Source organism: Phocoena phocoena, chromosome 18, assembly GCF_963924675.1.
Source record: "Phocoena phocoena chromosome 18, mPhoPho1.1, whole genome shotgun sequence".
In the NCBI taxonomy this organism is placed as follows: Eukaryota; Metazoa; Chordata; class Mammalia; order Artiodactyla; family Phocoenidae; genus Phocoena; species Phocoena phocoena.
In genome coordinates, this window is record NC_089236.1 from 76878008 (window position 1) to 76897553 (window position 19546).

The window sequence follows — 19546 nt, forward strand, 5'->3', positions numbered from 1 at the left end:
GTCCAGGACACACAGCTCACTTTGCTAATCACTATATTAAGAAGACAAAGACTATGACAGCAGCAATTCCATACACACAATTCTGAGTTGCCAAGAGAAAAATCTCTCTTCCATTGCACCATCTTTATATTTAACCATCATTAGGTCTTTTAGGAATGAATGTCACTGACGACAAGGAAAAGGACTCAGCAGTGAATTGTGGAAAATGATCACTGTGTCATATAAACAATGGATGGCACACACATGTTCCGTTACATTAGGTTAGCGGAGTCATCACGACGTGGAAAACCAATTTTATTAGGCTGTTCTCCAAAGCTTGGAGTGGCTTTCTGCCAAAATTTAGCATGTAAAGTTTAGTTGGCATTATTCAGTTCGAAGGGACCTAGTGCCATGGTAAAGCATTTAAGCCTTTGGTAGAGATTTAAAGAAACAGGAAAGGATGGATTGTTAGTAATTTTGTTGAGCAGAATTACCCGTCTACATCTGTGTCATCTGTTTCACTACTATGCAGTCTTGGGTAGGACATCAACTCTCTTTGCTTTTCCTGCAATCTCTAAAAAGTGTTTGTATTCGTTGTCTCGCACGTAGAGGACCGAATGGGTTTCCAGCTTGAGTGATGGGCGATGCTTGCAGTGCTGCTATCTTGGCTGTAGCAGTAGGTCTAGTGACTTTTCCATTGTGTTTCTTTCAGGTTGCTTTCAGCTATGTAACATTTTTCGATCCCATGAAATGGAAATTGACCAGTGCTTGCTGGAGTCCCTCCCCCTGGGCCAAAGGCAGCGGCTGGTAAAACGCATGCGCTGTGAACAAGTCAAAGCCTACTATGAGAGAGAGAAGGCTTTTCAGAAGCAGGAGGGGCTCCTGAAAAAGCTGAAGCGTGGGAAGAATCAAAAAGTTCATTTTAACCTTGCTGACATGATACAGGATGCAATTATCCACCATGATGACAAAGAAGGTAACGACAAGAAAATCGTTTTCTGATGTAGTGCTTCATATTTTTGGTTTGTTGTTTTATGGTGGGGAAGTGGGAGATAGAATTTCTTTTAAATATTAGAGGTTTTCTTTTAACTGTCTGAAATATTCAAGAAAAAATTACTCGTCTCAGTGAACATAGTTAAAAGTCCCAAGTCTCCTCGTAAAAGTGAAAAAAAGGCAAAATTTTCGTAAAATCGTTGTATATGTTTTTTTAAGAATTACCTGCCTGAAAAGCAAGTTGTTGATTCAAATCGATAATGAAACTTTTTCCCAATGAAATTGTTTCCTTGATGATGAGATCGTGTCGTGAAATTTATTATTTCATACCTGGATTTATATATAGTAGTGAAGTCACTTCCCCCCAAAACTCTTAAGAGAGAGGAATCAGTCGGCTTATCCCTTAAAATTGGTTGGCTTGTTGTATCAAATTTTATTAAGCATACTCCATCCAAATTTCAGTTGCCTTTACAAGATTATGAAGTTTCTTGATTTTTGTGTATTCTTTTGTATGAATTTTTTTTGTTTGCTTTTAGAATCTACTTTCCAAAGTTCTAATGTGAGAGAGACTTTCCAGCTGTAGGTATAAATGTAGAAAGCTTCAAAGAAGCAAATATATGTTAATTTATCTTGATTGGCTCTAAAATTACTGGTTGAGTTAATCGAAAGCAGGTATGCAAAGAGTACAGACCCATGACCCATTAACTACATTTCAAAATCAAAATCTCTGAAAAACAAGGGTTTTTTTGGTAACTTGGGTGACAGTGGCAAAGTTGTCCCAGAGCTATTTATATTTTTAACCTGTCCAGTCTGCAAAAATAATAAGTTTAGTAACATTGGTCCCAAAGCTTTCAACAGGAATTGTGGATCTAAGAAAACTGACAGCCCATCCTGTACAATAATAGCAATAATAAGACGGAAGTAGTTCTTTTTATGGTTTTGTGTGGGCATGCTAGTCAAACTAGAAGACTCTGAGAAGCTCTGAGATTTTTTTTTGTCTCAAAACGGAATGAGTGGCAGAGAATCTCCTGGCTGGAAAGGACCTAAGAGATCACGTCGTACAACCTCTCCTTTTACACGTGACGGAACTGCAATGCAGCCAAGGCACCACGTCCTCTAGAAAGCTGTCCCAGAGCACTTTTACCTCCTATTTTATTATGCTCTTCTCACTTACAGCTCTTCGTTGAATGGCCATCTGCTCTGTGAAGCTATAAGCCCCTCGAGGGGCAGGGGACTGTCTGTCAGGTTCACCACACCTCTTGCCCCTTCCAGGACTTTCCAGTCGTGTGGAGGGAAAGAGTGAGCAAGTTTACCCAGAGGTAAACTAATTGTTGTCTCCAATTGTTGGAGAAATCCTAAATTAGAACGCAGGTGGATTTAAGCCCTGTATCGATTTAACAGGAAAGAAACAACAAGAAACTATTTACAAAGTTATAAAAACTTCTGTGTAAAATAACTACAGGAAAAGAATAACACCTAAGTTAGTGTTAAAAAGAAATAAAGCATGGTAAAATAGTAAGCCCAGAGAACAAGAGGAATCTATTATATATTATATTGTGTTATGTATTATAATATTTTGCAAAGACACTGAAGTCATAAAATCTGAGTTAATACTTTTTAAGGAGTTGCTATAGGCTTGGAACTGGGCTGTCACTTGGGTGACCAAAGAGCAGGAAGAGAGATGAATCCTATCTTCAGAAAGACTCCAGTCCAAGTGCAAAGAGAGAAAAAAAGTCAATAAAAAAAAAAACAATAAATGAGTAAAAACAAAGTCTGGTGGAAGTGGAGTAGTTAGGCAAAGTTTTTTGGTGACTGTGATTTTTGAGAAACTCTGATCCTGATGGTTGCTTAGAGCTTAGATCTTTGAAGGAAGGAAAGAAGAAAACCATTGGGCAGCAGTGCGGGTGAACAGCTACAAAGAAGTGAGAGTCCCACACAAGGAGGTCTGTCTGAAAGGAGTGGAAAGTGAAGATGTTAGCTGCAAAGGTGGTTTTAAGTAGATAACTTCAGTGGGGGTGCTTCAAGGTCTGGTCTTAAAGCAGAATGCAATGGGAATGATCGTATAGACCTAAGAAGAAAATTCATATGCTACAAATGGTTTTTAGCAAAGGTTAACCAGGAATAAATATCCGTAGGGATGCACTGAAGGGTGAGAATAAGAACTGGAAGCCAGGACACCCACTAAGAATCCATTGATGAAATGTTAATGGAGTGAGCTTGGTTGGGGTAGTAGCAGTGGGAATTGGGGCAAAAGAACAGACCCAACAGTCATATTCCATGGGAAAAGTACACTAATTCATCAGATATCTACTGAGTCTTTCTTATGGTCCAGACAGCTATGAATGGAATAGACAAAATCGCTACCTACACGATGCTCAGCTGTCTTGTGTGGGTGACCATGAATAAAAAGATAAAGTTGAACATGTAGTTTGGTAAATAATGATAAATGTTGAGGAGTCCACAGTTACTTCCTGAAGGTATATCAGGGAAGGAGCTTTTCAGGTGGGGTCAGAGCCCCTGCTGGAGAAACCAGTGTGGCAGGAGCAGATGGAGAAGAGCCCGACCACATGGAGGCTGGGAGGGTCATCAGAAGGACTCTGGCTGTTGTCCCTAGTGCCTGCTGAAGCCATTGGGAGATTTGAGCAGAAGACAGACCTGCTGTCACATGAGTTAACAGAAGCAGCCTGGCTGCCACATTCTGAACGGATTGAAGGATTTTGAAGGCAAAAGCAGGGAAACCGGTGGGGAGGCTCTGTTCATAAATTCAGCAAGAGATGATGGTGGCTTGGACCAAAATGGAACAAGGATGTGGTGAGAAATAGTCACTTTGGGGGTATATTTTTAGAATAGAGCTGACAGGAAATGCTAATGAATTGGTGATTGGGAGTATAATGATTTTGTATTGCTGCCATAACAAATTACTACAAATTTAGTAGCTGAAAATAACATAAATGTATTATCATATAGTTCCATAGGGCAGAAGCCTGGTGTGGGTCCCACTGGGCTGAAATCAAGGTACCATCAGGGCTGCTCCCTGTTTGGAGTTTCTAGGGGATACTCTGTTTCCTTGACTTTTCCAGTTTCTGGAGGCCATCTGCATCCCTTAAACCTTTGCCTCGTCCTCCGTCTTCAAAGTCAGCAACGGTAGATTGGATCTGCTGCTCATGGTTCAAACTGTTGTTTCTTTCCCGTCCTTGCTTGCATCTCCCCGACCAAATCTTTTGCCTTCCTCTTCCACTTCTGGGGACTCCTGTGATTGCATTGGGCTCACCAGGATAATCCAGGGTGATCTCCCTATTTTTAAGGCCAGCTCATTAGCACTCTTAATTTCCTCTCTCCAGATAATGTAACATACTCACATGCATAACATCAGAGGGCAAAATTCTGGAATCAAAATCCTACCTGCCTTTTTAAGGAACCTCCATCCTGTTCTCCACAGTGGCCCAGCAATCCTACTACTGGGCATATACCCTGAGAAAACTGCAATTCAAAAAGAGACATGTACCACAATGTTCATTGCAGCACTATTTACAATAGCCAGGACATGGAAGCAACCTAAGTGTCCATTCACAGATGAATGGATAAAGAAGATGTGGCACATATGTACAATGGAATATTACTCAGCCATAAAAAGAAACGAAATTGAGTTATTTGTAGTGAGGTGGGTGGACCTAGAGTCTGTCATACAGAGTGAAGTAAGTCAGAAGGCGAAAAACAAATACTGTATGCTAACATATATATATGGAATCCAAAAAGAAATGGTCCTGATGAACCTAGTGGCAGGGCAGGAATAAAGATGTAGACATAGAGAATGGACTTGAGGACACGGGGGGGAAAGGGTAAATTGGGACGAAGAGAGTGGCATGGACATATATACACTCCCAAATGTAAAACAGATAGCTAGTGGGAAGCAGCCACATAGCACAGGGAGATCAGCTTGGTGCTTTGTGTCCACCTAGAGGGGTGGGATAGGGAGGGTGGGAGGGAGACGCAAGAGGGAGGAGATATGGGGATATATGTATACGTATAGCTGATTCACTTTGTTGTACAACAGAAACTAACACAGCGTTGTGAAGCAATTATACTCCGATAAAGATGTATTAAAAAATAAAATCCTGCCTGCCACAGGGAGTGAGAGGTTCATGGATAATATCAAGTTTGTTATGCCCTGAACAATCAGAAAAGCTAAATGCTCTTAACTGTGTTAGGGGTGCCTCTAGGAAGTGAGAATAAGAAAGGCGGTGTCGTGTTGGCTGGAGATACGAACTTGAGACACATGAACATGTAGCCCAATGATTCTATAATATCACTTAGGGAATGAGTTTAGATAATGTTATAGGAAGAACAAGGACTGAGTCCCAGGGAATTCCAATATTAAGAATTGAGTGAGATGAGGTAGAACTACCAGAAGGGGAAAGGAGAAAAATGAGGTGAGGGTGCTTTTCTTGGAGCTAAACGATAAGAAATTTTCAAGGAGGAAAGAGTGATCAGCTATTTCCAGCCCTCCTGCTTAGTCCCACAGGAGGAAGACTGAGACTTGACCACTATGGTTAGAAATATGGAGATGATTAGTTTTGGTGAATTGTAAAAAGCAGAGATCTTAAAGGACTGAGTTCTAACAGAGGGGAAAACAGAAATGGACACGGAGAATATACAGAGCTCTTTAAAGGAGTTTTTTTTTTTCAGTTGAAGTATAGTTGATTTATAATGTTGTTAGTTTCAAGTGTACACCAAAGTGATTCAGTTATACATATACATATATATATATATATTTCGAATTATGTTCCCTGATAGATTATTACAAAATATTGAGTTCCCTGTGCTATTCAGTAGGTCCTTGTTGGTTTTCTCTTTTTTATCTAGTAGTGTGTATATATTCATCCTAAACTAATATATCCCTGAGGAGAGAAATGATAAGGGACACCTACAGAGGGAAGAGAAATCAGGGGTCTTTTTAATGATGGGAGAAATAACAGCTTGTGTGTATGCTGAAAAAAATAGTTCATCTGAGAGGGGAGAACCTGTGGCATCGGCATAGAGAAGAAAATTGCTGGAGTGAGGTCCTTGAGTTCGCAGATGCTGATGAGATCTGAGACCTGGATGGAGGGTTTGCTTTAGCTAAGACCAACGATAGCAGTAGTTCTCAGCCCTGACTGCATGCTAGGGTCATCTGGGGAGATTATATTTTTAATTTCAACATCTAGGCCCTACCCGTAAAGATTCGGATTCAGTGTGTCTGGAGTGGGGCGAAGGCAGTTTTCAAAAACGTCTCAGGTGTCGTGGTGCCCAGAGAGGCTTGAGAAGTTCCAGTCTAGGGTCCTGGGTGGAGGATGTGGTGACGGGTGCTTATGGAGGCTCTTCTGCATCATACGCTTGCTGATGGAAGAGCTGTGGCTGTCAGCTAAGAGTGGGGCTGGGGAGGAGGAATTGGAGCTTAAGGAAAGAGGGGAACATGGAAGAGTGGGGGGAATGAATGGACCAGAGAGAGACAGTATAAAAAAAGGACTTATAGGTAAAATTAGATCTGAACAATAAAAGAGAAAGATCACGGGTTGTCACGGCCTCTCCATTTCTTTGTTTTTATTCTTAACTCTCTGATTTACTACCCTAAAATTTTCCTGTAGCTCCACAGTTTGCTTGGTCTAGTGACCCATGTAAGGTATTCAGAGTGATGGGTACAACAGGAAACAGAAAAAAAAAATCACACACACACCACAATATTCTTTGCACTCCTGCTATGCACGACGGACTGTAATAAACCCCTCCTATACGCTACCCTGTTTATTCTTTAGGGCAGAAAAACACAAGCATTTTCTGAAGATTCTTAGAGAAGAATGTCCTCCAATACAACTTACATAAATTTATTTCTCCCAGGAAAGACTTTCTGTTACTGATGGAAGCAAAGATGATGTTCAGTAACTGAGGTCAGCATTCGCATCAAATGATGAAGAAATAGTTGAATGACCTAGAATTCCGCAAGAGTTTTGATTTGTAATAAATTATTAACATTTTAAGTATCTACATTATTGCAATATAAAATAAAAATTTCTGTCCACAGAGGTTGTCGTAGCTCAGGGTGCCATAACAAAATACTCTAGACCCGGTGGCTTCAACAGCGGACATTTCTTTCTCACAGTACCGGAGGCTGGAAAGTCTAAGAGTAGGATGCTGGCCAGTTCAGTTCCTGGTGAGGGCTCTCTTCCTGGCTTGAAGGTGGCTACCTTCTTCTGTCCTCACATGGTGGAGAGAGGGAGTGCTCCTGTCTCTTTTCTTTTCTTATAAGGGTACTAATCCCATCACGGCAACCCTATCCTCATGGCCTTACCCAAACCTCCCAAAGGCATCCCAATCCTAATGTCACATTGAAGGTCTTCAATATATGAATTTGGGGGGGACACAAAAATTTAGTCTGTAACAGGTGGTATACTCATTTCATACTTGGAGCTGACCCAAGAATGAAATATCTATCTATATCTATCACTTCTTTTGAGTCTCTTGTCTACCTTGGAAAATTCCACCTGAGTACCAGTATACTTCACTTTATCAGAGGAAAAATATTAATTCCTTGCAAGTGGAAGATATTAAATTGCATTGAAGGGGCGAGTAATCTCTTCAGAGACATTAAAACCTCTCTAGCACATGTTTTACTTTTTCTGAAAATGTATCCAGGACAAAGTTTTCATTTAGTCATGGTAGTCATATTTTCATTTATTCTTAAGCTACCCAAATAGTCCAATGTACACATTTATACAACTGAGAAAGTTAAAAATATTGCCATAAGGAAAACTCTTTCCGTTTAAATTATTGTTAAAAACTTTGCAGAGTGTGTATTTGTATAGATTATTTTATCTCTTATTTTCAAGTTCTTTCACTGGCTTGCTGAGTGTAAAGGATCAAATATACTTTTTCAAAGGACGACATGCTATTTGTGCTAAGGTTTATAGTATCTCATTAACAAGCAATTCACAGATTTTTGTTTAACTTTCTAAATGTTGCATTTTTGTAAGTGTAAATTTAGTATCTTCGACACTTTATTGTTCTCTGCTGAGAGCTGGTGATTTTTTAGTGTGTAATCTGTCATTTTAATGGAGTACATTTTAGATTCAATAATTCTTTTCCATCTAGAAAGGAAAATTTGTTCTAAATTGTTTTAGGGGTTTCAATTTAACTGTCTTTGAGTTATACCACATTAGAGAGAGAGAGAGAGAGAGAGACAGAGAGAGAGAGAGGGAGAGAAATTTTCTCTATATGCAGAGAATATTTAAATGAGAATGCAATTCCACTATTAGAATTGCTACTCCCAAATATCATGTTTTACTAATTAGTCCACAATATGTTTTTACTAAAAGTAATATAAATGGCAATGGAGTGACTTCATTATGCTTTTACTATTTAGCTTTCTACAGATGTTTTCAACACTGTCTGTGCTTTATATGATTTTAGTCACTTAATTCTTCCAGCGGCCGTATTCAGTAGGCAGGATATTCTCCCCGCTATATGGGTGAGGATAATTAGCCTTAGAAGAACTAATTACCATCTCAGGTCTACGTGAGTTGAGAGGCCATGTTTTTGTTCATAACACTACACTGTCTCTCACGTTGATTTCTTTTTTTAAAATCACTTCATTGAGGTATGCTTGACAACAAACACTTGTACACATTTTAATATATACAACTTGATGAGTCTGGAGATGTCTACCTCTGAGAAACCATCACCAGAATCAAGGCCATAAACATCTACCACCTCCAAAAGTTTCTTCCCACCCCCTTCATTTTTTTAATTAGATTTTTTTTCTTTTGTGGTAAGAGCACTTAATATATCCCCCCTCAAGCTTATTTCTGATGCTAAAATGAGCTAAATCATCCACTTCACAAGTTGATTTCCTTCCATTTGCCATTTGGAATTCTTGCTTTCTCTTGTCTAGTGGAGATTTCCGTCCACTGTTAAGGGGCCAAAGGCATGGACAGATATTCTTTATGCTCTGGTGTTTTCCTTCCTCTTTCCCTGATCAGCTCCCCTCCCTTTTTCTCTTTCTGCAATTTAAGATAATTTATTAATTTAGATACCAGATATTTACTGAGGGCCTGTTTTACTCCAGATACACAAAGCACTTGCAAGCACAGTTACAGACCTGTAATGTCAAACTTCACCTGTACCTCCATTTTCCTTAAAATTCTGAGTCCTCACTTAGGAAAAGAGGAAACTATCGAATTAAAGCAATGTGAGACTCTGTTTCCTTCTCCTGTCTCTCCAACCCCTGGTCCTCAGTTCCTTGGAGGGCTATGGTCTAAGGTCCATGGTCAAAGCTCCGACCATAACTCTTCTCTTCCTACCCATCCTCCCTGGAAGGTCTCACATTTCACCTACTCTGGTGATTCCCAAATCCTATCTAGACTTTTCTCGTCAGCTCCAGACGCCACCATTCTGATGCCCTTACATTTCTAACTGACGATGTTCAAAATTGAGTTTTTATCTCCATGTATTTCCCAAATCAAAACTTCCTCTTCTGTTTTCTATTTCAGTTAATGTCACCACCATTCCCTTGGTCTTATGGCCCAGAAATCTGGAGGTCACATTGATTTAGATGCACATTTGTAAAGTACTGAAGGTTGTACCTCCCCTGAATAATTTATGAGAAGTATCAGACATCTGTATATTATCCTGAGCCTTCTAAGAATATGCCTAGACTGCAATGAATTCTTACCATATGTTGGATGATCTCCTGAGAGGCTCCACTTAGAATTTTGTAAGTAAATCATTAAGACCAAGTGTGAAGCCTTGGGTCAAAAATAAATTTCGTATATTCCTTAAGTGTTTTATATATGAAAAATTAAATGAGACTGTGGTTAACTTAAAGCTCATGAATACTTAGCCCAGCCCTTTCCCTGCATTTACTAGATTGGCACAGAAGTTAAAATTATGAAGTAGTTGGCTACCACATAAATTTATTTAACTTTAAAATGTTTGAAATTTATATAGCATTTATATTTATTAGTATCTAGAGTATAAATGAAGAAGGAACTAATTATAATTTTTTACCACTACCATCTAATGATGCTGGCTTTATGAAGATGACCCATGTGCTCTGGCACTGTTTCCCCAGTGGAGGCTGTGGATTTCTACCAAATGCAGCCCCAGTCTCTTTCCTAACCTCTCCATCACCAGCTGCACAAACAGGCAGGTAGAAAATGAGGCAGTCCCTCAGTAAATTTAAGCTGATACCTACAGAAATTGATACTGAGACTCTGCCACCTTGAGAATAGTGATCAGATCCAGTAAGTAGGTACCCAGCCCTTGTTCCCTACTCGCGTTCATTCTGAACATAATTGGGTGTGATGTGGTTGAGTACTCTACAAGGATAAATATGTCTAGAACTCAAAGGAGTATATACTTGACATGGAATATAGGTAGATGTTCTCCAAAAGAGTTGGATTCAACCAATAGGAATGACTTGGGTATTAGACATTTGGGGTTGTAAAGAAAATGTAAAGCACCGTCTTGTCCTTAAGGAAGAAATAGGGAGAAAGAATATTCCCAGTGGAAAGACATAACAATATATTGTTGTCTGCATCTTCCGTGTTCTAAAGCAGTACGAAGCTCGGGCAGAGTGAAGGAAATGGCAGATTTATCAGAACCATCCCTATCTTGTTAACTTCTCAGTGATATGGGCACAGACACCCTCTAAGCTAAGCTGAGAATGAACCTGTTCCTCTCACTTGAAGGGGAGTGGGGGTATGTGGGAAGATGTAACTCAGATAAGATATTTTCTGGGGCAGACGCAGGAACAAAAGGACCACGTCTAGATTTTAGAGGAAAGGGTGAGCTTTTAAGGTCCAGGTGTATGTCTGCATCAGAGATCTGGAAGGCTAAGTGTGTATAGCTTATGTACATGCTGAATCCAGCAACCCCAGGCAGTTTTGAATTTTTCACAGAACTATGTTCACTGGACTGTGATTATTTCCATGAAGGTAACAGCTGCTGGGTAATTAAAGGTGCCCATTTCAAAACTGGTTATAAAATCATAAATAGCTGGAAATTAAGTGCCTTTAAATTCTGTGGGATTCTGTATGAATTTAATGAGTGGCTTAATATTTTACCAATACTGAATTCATACTCCTGAGAATTATTAATTATTTTAACTGCCTGCTATGAAGTCACAACTTTACTGGGTACTGAGAGTGATTGAAAAAATGTAGAGGAAAAATGTGCTTTGTAAGCACTTATAATCTAGGTGGAAAGATACACTGTTCTTTAAAAACCAAACCAGAGAGCTTCCCTGGTGGCGCAGTGGTTGAGAGTCTGCCTGCCGATGCAGGGGATGCGGGTTCGTGCCCCGGTCCGGGAGGATCCCACATGCCATCGAGCGGCTGGGCCCGTGAGCCATGGCCGCTGAGCTTGCGCGTCCAGAGCCTGTGCTCCGCAACAGGAGAGGCCATGGCAGTGAGAGGCCCGTGTACCGCAAAAAAACCCCAAAAAAAACCAAACCAGAAGTCTATCCATTTAAAAGGAATTGCAGTGGACATTTGTTGGGGTGAGGTGAGGAATGGGTGAATCTGAAACTCTGCTCTTTGGGAAATTTTTAGAGTCTGGTAAGAGGAGAGAAAAGGACTTTTTGGCTGTGAAAAACAGCTTGAGTGCAGGAACAGAGGCAGAGAAAAGCAGGTTTCTTACAGGAGAGCATCATGGTAGAAGCATTGCTGGAAGCTAGCACCAAGGGTTTTAACTCTGCGTTTGGAGGATGGGTTGGATCCCAACCTAAAACTTAGGAGCTGTGTGTCCCAGGTCAGGGACAGGCCACTTTCCTATTCTTACCTTCCTCTTCTGCGAATAAGGTTAAGAGGCAGAGGGGAACATCTCTCATAAGTGGTTGTGAGGATTAGTTAAATATTACATGCAAAGAATTTACATCCGTCAGGTATTACTACCTACATAATAAATAGCAACTGCTATTATGATTCGAAAGGGAATTAATAGATGCTATTGAAATAGGTGGAACACTGACCTCAGGACCTTTGACATCTCAAAATCAAATAGAAAAAGGGATTTCTTTTATAGGGAGGGGTCATCAGGGCTAGCAGGGACTTTCGTCGGGGGGAGGGCTCAGAGGGGGGTGAGCAGACAGCATGATGGGTGGCTTAACGGGACATCTTCCTCTCTGGGGGCCAGACTGTTTCTGGAATGAGCTATTAGTAGAAGATGTCCATAACCTTAGTGTTGCTTAAACAGAATCAGCCAGAGTCCAGGGATCTGGGGAGAGCAGAGAAGGCTGAGTAGAGCTCCTAGATCTAGGCTGCCCTGGAGGTCTGCTCAAGGGTTTGGAATTAATAATTAGCTGAAGAGCAAGTTGCTTTTCCTGATGATATTGTGTGATATTATACGTGAAACATCAGGACCTTTTCCTTACTGTTGAAAGCAGCCTCCTCACCTTCAGCAGATGTCATCCTACTCCTCTTAGTTTTTACAAAGAGGTTTTAATATCAGTTAGTGAGTGGTAACCTGAGTATATCAGTGTTCAACATATTGAATTAATTAATTAACTCATCCATTCAAAATTAAGGGCCTGTTCTTTCAAGTGTGTCCAACAGTGGCCTAAGTATTGGGGATGCCGAGAGAAATAGAGCCTGGTCTCGGCAGCCTGGCGGAAGGAGAGACGCTGCAGCAGACAGAGGCCATCGGTGCTTAAGGTCTATAGGGGGGGATCGCTGGGCGGTGGGACAGTGGGGTCAGGGTGGAGTGGGAGGTGCAGGGGACAAAGGGAATGGCATCTCTTGGTTCTTCTGAGGCAGGAAAATAAGCTAAAACTAAAACTGGTCCAAGACCTGGAGTCCTGGAGGAGTGTAAAATTTCAGAACTGCGGGCACTTGAGTACGATTGGGGTTGGGGAGCTTAGCATTGGTCTTCAGAGACCATGAGCGCTATGTAGAGGGCTTGGGAGGTGGAAGAGAAGAGACAGGGGATATTGGTCTGACCCAAATGTGTTTAATGGCAGATGAGCGCTTGAGACATTTACGAATCTTCACATTCCCAGTGTGCACAATGCCACCACTTTCCTCCCCCAGGACAGTGACTTGAGGCTTTTCCTGGTTATCCGAAGGAATGGCAGCATGGCGGCAAGAGCATCAACATGGCAACATGAACTCTTTTAGGTGTCATTCCTTTTTTTTTTAAAATCATTTTCTTACATGAATAGAAGAAAAACTGTAGGAGGGAAATACTGGATTTAAAAGCACATTAAAAAATTAACCCAGTAGTTTTCATATTTTAGCGAAGAAGAAGGCAGTAGTGAATTCTGGTATTGCAGTAAAATCATGTCTTATAGTTTTACAGTCTCACTAGTGTATGTCCGTGTCTTGTTCCCTATGAGGTTACTTCCCAGACCTGCTCTCTTCTGACTCAGGTCAATGTCTAATGAGAATTAATGGCAGAACCCGAAATCTGTAATTTCTTACTCTGCATACTCTCAAGTTTTAATTAAATTGAAACTGGAAAAAAAAAACCATTTTAGTTCACTGAATTAACGCTGTGGCTGTGGTCTTCAATCCATCACATTTTAGGTAGTATTGTTGCCGCTGGTATAAACCAAGGGTTCTCTGAGTCATTGTGCTCAGAAAACTCTATGAAAAGAGAAAAAAAATGGTAATTTTCATAGGAAAAGAGCACAATCTGTCAGAGTCCCAGTCTGCTGCTGAGGGCACCAGAGCAGCAAGACAATCTGTAGATCATATTTGACTTTGACAGTATGACTGTTGTATGCTCCAAAGTAAAATGTTTTACAGGGAAAATGTAGATTTGCCATTTATAAGATCAGAGAAGTCATTTAGTGCGTGCAGGAACGGACAGAACAGAATATATTCTCAGAGTTTTTCTTGAGGATTTTCAATATGCAGGCAGTTTCTAGGAATTCAAAACTTATAAATACTGTTTGGTAAAGCAGCTCTTTGGCAGCAAAGTCCAAACTCTCCCAGGAGACCCACTCCCTCTGGCCTTCGCAAGGTCATCATTCTCCCAGGTCCCCCTTCATTATCCACAGCACAGGATCATTTGCATAGCAAAAAATACGTTGTAATATTTTCCAAAGTGATAAGAAAAGAAAACTGAACTAAGCCACGTCCCCTTCATTTCACTGGTCACTTTCTGACCCAAACTCCCAGCAATCCCACCAAGCCTGCTACCTGCTCTTATCAACGGCCTCCTTGTTGCCAAGTGCATGGGAGGTTTCTAAGTCCCCACCAAGGTCATCTAGAAGCAGCAGATGCCATCCTCCATCATCCCTCCCTTCACTGGGCCTCTAGACCTCTTCTGTCTCCTCGGTTCTCTCTCTGCCTCACTGGTCCCATCTTCTCAGGCTTCTTTGCAGGTGACTCTTCAGCTTTCCAAACTTTGAACTCCATAATACCCCAAGACTTTAGGGCTTTTCTCTTTCTACCCGCCGTCTCTAGGAAATCACATTCCATGCCACATGTATTCTGTGGACTTTAATTTTTATCCCCAGCCAAGATCTCTTCCCTGGATGTCAGACTTCCTGCAGAATGTCCTGTGGCTTCTGGTACAACCTGCCCATCCCACACTCTTGGTTTTCCCTGACAAGACAGCCTCCTCCCCGTCTTTCCAACTCAGCGAATCACTCCATTTTACCAGGTGTTCATGGCCAACTTCTTGGCATCTTTCTTGATGTCTCTCTTTCTCTCCTCCTCTACCTTTGAACGGCTTCCATAATTGGACCACCTCTCAGCACTTCTGCGGCCACTCTCCTCTAAGCCATCATCATCTCTTGCCTGGATCATTGCAGTAGCTTCCTACAGTATCACCTTGTTTCAATCTATTTTTCCAGCAGCCGGAATAATCCTTCTAACACTTAAACTATTTTAGTGCCCCTCTCTGCCTACACATTTTCAGTGGCTTCTACGCTCACTTAGAAATGACACCTAAAACCCTTCCCACTGGCAAGAAGACCTTACAGCCTCAGCCCCCATCCTGCCTCAGTCCAGTCAATTTTCTGATGTCACCTTCTCCCCTTTTCCTCTTACTCTCTCCTCCTGAGCCACTCTGAGCTTATCTTTCCCCCAAAATGCCACACATGCTCCTACCTCAGGGCCTTTGCACCACCTCTTGTTCTAGTTCTGCATGGATCCTTCATTTAGCTCCTTCAGCCCTCTGCTAAAATGTCACCTGATCAGAGAGGTTTTCTCTGATCCTCTGACCTGAACCAGGCTCTCCCCATATCCCTCTCACCCTCTCCACTCACCAGGTTTCCTTCTTTTTCATTGCACTTATCACCATGCAACAAATTCCTTGTTTGTTTGTGTCTGTCTTCTCCCAGTGGAATGTAGGACTACATGGGCAAAAGCTTTCTTTGTTTCATTCACTGCTGTTCCCTCAGCTTCTAGAACACAGCCTTGCACAAAGTAGATAATCAATTGACATTTGTTTAGTGAATAAGTAATGAGTGAAGTCTCTTCCTAATACCTTTTTTTTTTTGCGGTACGCGGGCTTCTCACTGTTGTGGCCTCTCCCATTGCGGAGCACAGGCTCCGGACGCGCAGGCTCAGTGGCCATGGCTCACGGGCCCAGCCGCTCCATGGCATGTGGGATCTCCCCGGACCCGGGCACGAACCCGTGTCCCCTGCATCGGCAGGTGGACTCTCAACAGCTGCACCACCAGGGAAGCCCGACAATGGGATTTCTGAATGAAAAGTGTCAAATGTCTTTATGGCCTTTGGTCTCTTTCATGGGGTAATTTCCAAATTAGATTTTCCAAAGTCTGGTCACTATTCTAATTTTTCCTCTTGCATTTTTAATCAAAAACCACACAGGCATCTAAAACTACTTACACCCAACAGTGCTACCCTGTTTTCCTACATTCCCGTTCTCCTTGCTCACAGAAATGTCCTCCCCCACCCTCTACATGCCCATTTGTCAATGTATCATGGGTTTTTCCCGAATCTCCAGTTTGAAACCTAATGGATTTTTACAGTTTTTACATCACTTCCCCTTGCTCTGTTGCCTGCTCTTCACTTCTGGTGTTGTATCAGCTCTCATTCGTTCATTCGTTAACTTTTTTCATTGCATATAGGTACCCAGGAGTGTTAGATGCTAGGCAGGTAAGAGTGAGCAAAAGTAGGCAGGGTCCTTGACTGATGGAGCTACAGCCCAGAAGGAGAATCCATCCCCTTAGTCTTGATTTGTTAATAGGCCTCAGCTTTCTGCTTTCCTCTCATGGAGAATGTGAACGTGAGTTCCCTGTTATTACTCAGCCAGTAAATGTAATGCAGTCCCACAGCGATAGGATCATATATATATATATATATAGTGTTTTCTCATAAGAGATTTCTAAAGCCATCCAGGTGCTGTATGTTTCCTTCCCTTTAAGTTTTGAGTGGAGTAGCAGGAGTTCAGTTATAGGCATTTCAGAGACTCTCTCTGTCCCTATAACCTTGTTACTATTCATGGCCCTCCGTGATTTCGTCATTCTGATGTTGTTCTCTGTTTCTCTGTTTTGTGCGCCATTGACACAAAACCAAGAGTGGTCCCAGGAGAGCAGCATCGCCCACACCTGGGAGCTTGTTAGATACGTAGGCTGGCAGGCCCCGTCCCAGACCTGCTGAATCAGAAACTCTGGGCTGGGGCCGGAAGCTGTGTTTTAAGAGGCCCTCCAGGGGATTTTGATGCCTGCTGAAGTTTTCGTTTGATCCTGGAGGTTCTCAACTGGGCGTGTTTGTCACACTTAGTCTTGGGACTTACTGAAATTCTCTGTCCAGGGGACAGAGATGCTAAACACTGCACAGTCTTTGGGGCAATGACAAAAAGATAATTGTCCTGTTTCAGACACCCCCATCACCCCTATGGAGAGCATGATGAACCTGGTCTAACAAAGATGTTGCCAGGTCTTGAGTATAGTGGCTGGCTTCCTGCTTCTCTTAATTTCCTCACTCTGTTTCTTATTTTTAACTCCATCTCCAAATGTCTACATTCTATTCATCTTTCAAGGCTTGAATTCAGTAATCTTCCCGGATTTCCTAAGCTGAAATAGTAATATTTCTCCTTGGCAATCCCAAAAAGCAATCTCCTTTGCATTTTATTCATGGATCTAGATTCGCTTACTTATATCTGCCTTCTAATATCATTCTTGATATAAATGCCTTATCTTTCCTCTTCTCTGCGACTCAGGACAAGGTTATGTCCTCAGTGACTTTCTGTTCCAAGCAGTGTCTGGCATTATGGTTTAGAGTAGAAACCTTCTCCCTTCCTTCCTCCTTGTAGTAGCCCCTGAGGGCAAGAATAGAGTGCTACCGACTTATTTAGCAATGTCTGGAAATACGAAAAAAAAAAAAAAAAAAGGAAAAACCCACACAGTACAATCCATGACGAAACTCTCATGAGAAGCAGCTATAAGCAAGAAATAAATCTGTGTCTGATAAGTGAACCGCTTCATGCAGAATTGGCGCATGATATAAGAAGCTATAGTTCCACCTCCCTCCAGCTGTGTAATTCTAGAAGCCATTTGTGAATACCCTGGGGTAACATAGATTTCTCAATTGCCTCTATTTCCTTCTCAATTGAAACTGATTCTATAAGAAAACAAGATTACCTTCTGGCTCTAATAAATTGAAGATCACAAACGCAATTTGATGTCCAAGTTGAATTTTAGAAAGATAAAGCTTGATGTTAAACCTGAGAATTCAGGCCCTCATGTTCATCCTCTGAATTTCCTATCCAAGTGGGACAAATGGTAGGGAGCAGCATGCTCTCTGCCTTTGGAAACTCTGCAGGAGTTAAGATGAGTTGCCTTCTTCAAAACCACAGAAAGGGTACATGAACTGGATGACAACGAGGTGCAACTTGCGGAGGACTTTTTTCCTTTTTTTCACCTTGTGGGATTGTCTTAAGGAGGAAAGGTGTTGTATAAATCTGCTGGGGCTGCCATAACAAAATGCTGCAGAATGGGTGCTTTAAACACCAGAAATTAATTGTCTTGCTGTTCAGATCAAGACAGGGGTAAATTTGGTTTCTGGTGAGAGCTCGCTTCCTGGCTTGTAGGTCGCTGACTTCTCCTGTGTCCTCACATGGCCTTCCCTCGATGCCTGCAGAGAAAGTGAGCTCTGTGGTGTCTCTTTTTATAAGGACACCAATCCTATCAGATCAGGGCCCCACCCTTATGGCCTCATTTAACTTTAATCACCTCCTTAAAACCCTACCTCCAAATACAGACCCATTGAGTATTAGGGCTTCAACATATGGATTTTGGGAGGACACAGTTCTGTTGACAAAGGTGTATTTTGGTTGAATTCTTATTTCAAGGAGGCTGTCTTTGTTCTTGGCCCACTGGAAGGTGGACACCAAGATGAAATTAGTTGTGCAAGAGGTTTTGGGGAAAACACCAGCAAGAAGAAAAGGAGAAGGACCCAGAGGAAGCTGGAGGAGCTTTCAGAACACAGTGCTAGTGTGACCCAGTTGTGTTAGTGTGCTCATGTTGCCGTAGCAGAAGACCACAGGCTGGGTGGCTGAATAACAGAAATGTATCTTCTCATAGTTCTGAAGACTAGAAATCCAAGATCAACAGGTCAGCAGGTTTAGTTTCTTCTGACACTCTCCCTGGCTTGCAGTTGGCCACCTCGCTGTGTCCTCACATGGTCATCCCTCCATCCCTGTGTGTCTGTATTCTAATTGCCTCTTCTTATAAGGACACCAATTGTATTGGATTAGGGTCCACCCTCATGACCTTGTTTAACCTTAATTACCTCTTTAAGGTAATTACCTGTCAACAAAGCCAGTCACATTCTGGGGTACTGGGGGGTTAAGACTTCAACATATGAATTTTGAGAGATGCAATAACATCAGTGAAGAAGAGAAGGAAGCAGAGGAATTGGTGGGAGGTTTTGCCTCATGGTTCTAAGAAAGTTCTCTAAGAGGCTGACGGCTAGTTCTCCAGTCAGATCTGTCCTTGTGTGGGAGGTGCATCTTGCAGTACCAGACCTGCATCAGTACCCCTGCTGCACATGGTCACTTTGCTAGGAGCAGATCATGAGTATAGTGGCCTTGGTGTGATGTGGGCACAGCAGGTGGGACCATCTGTCTGTCATGCTTCCTTCTCCAGGAGTTCTGAGTAGACATTTTCTTGGACACAGTAAAGCCTTCTGTCCCATGTTAAAAAGAACTACAAGAGATTTTTAAGATAAAAGCCCGAAAGACTCCCATCAAGAATAGTGATTCAGATAAGAATGTAAAGGTAGGAACTGCAATCAGCATATAAGGTGAAGTAAAGTGAGATAGCCCGTGTCCCCAGAATGGGCAGGGTCTAAACCGGGAGACATGAGTAAAGTCAGACCTCAGATTCTGAGTATTATAAATCAGAATCAGAAAGAAGGGTTGACAGTTATTATTACGAAAAACTGGTTACGGCCTAAACCAAACAGAGAACCAAGTTAAAGATACAATGAAATGTTTGCATCAGAATCATTCCCTAAATTTTAATGTTCATTTATGGTAAAGTCCTAACTTCCTGAAATTTTACAAAATCGATGTTAGAAATGATCAAGAAGAGAACGGACAACAGTTTGTCGTGGGTGATTTGGAT

The 19546-nt window shown here is 41.7% G+C and overlaps 1 protein-coding gene across 1 annotated transcript in view; it reads left to right on the plus strand.

Annotated features, from left to right (window-relative positions):
• The first annotated feature begins 699 nt into the window (after positions 1-699).
• The window catches only part of MYO16 (myosin XVI), a 404938-nt gene continuing 386091 nt past the window's right edge, over positions 700-19546 (plus strand). Inside the window, exon 1 of the mRNA XM_065896022.1 lies at positions 700-955. Within this exon, the coding sequence (XP_065752094.1) occupies positions 730-955 (226 nt within the window). The 5' untranslated portion in view covers positions 700-729. The remainder of the gene's footprint in view (positions 956-19546) is intronic.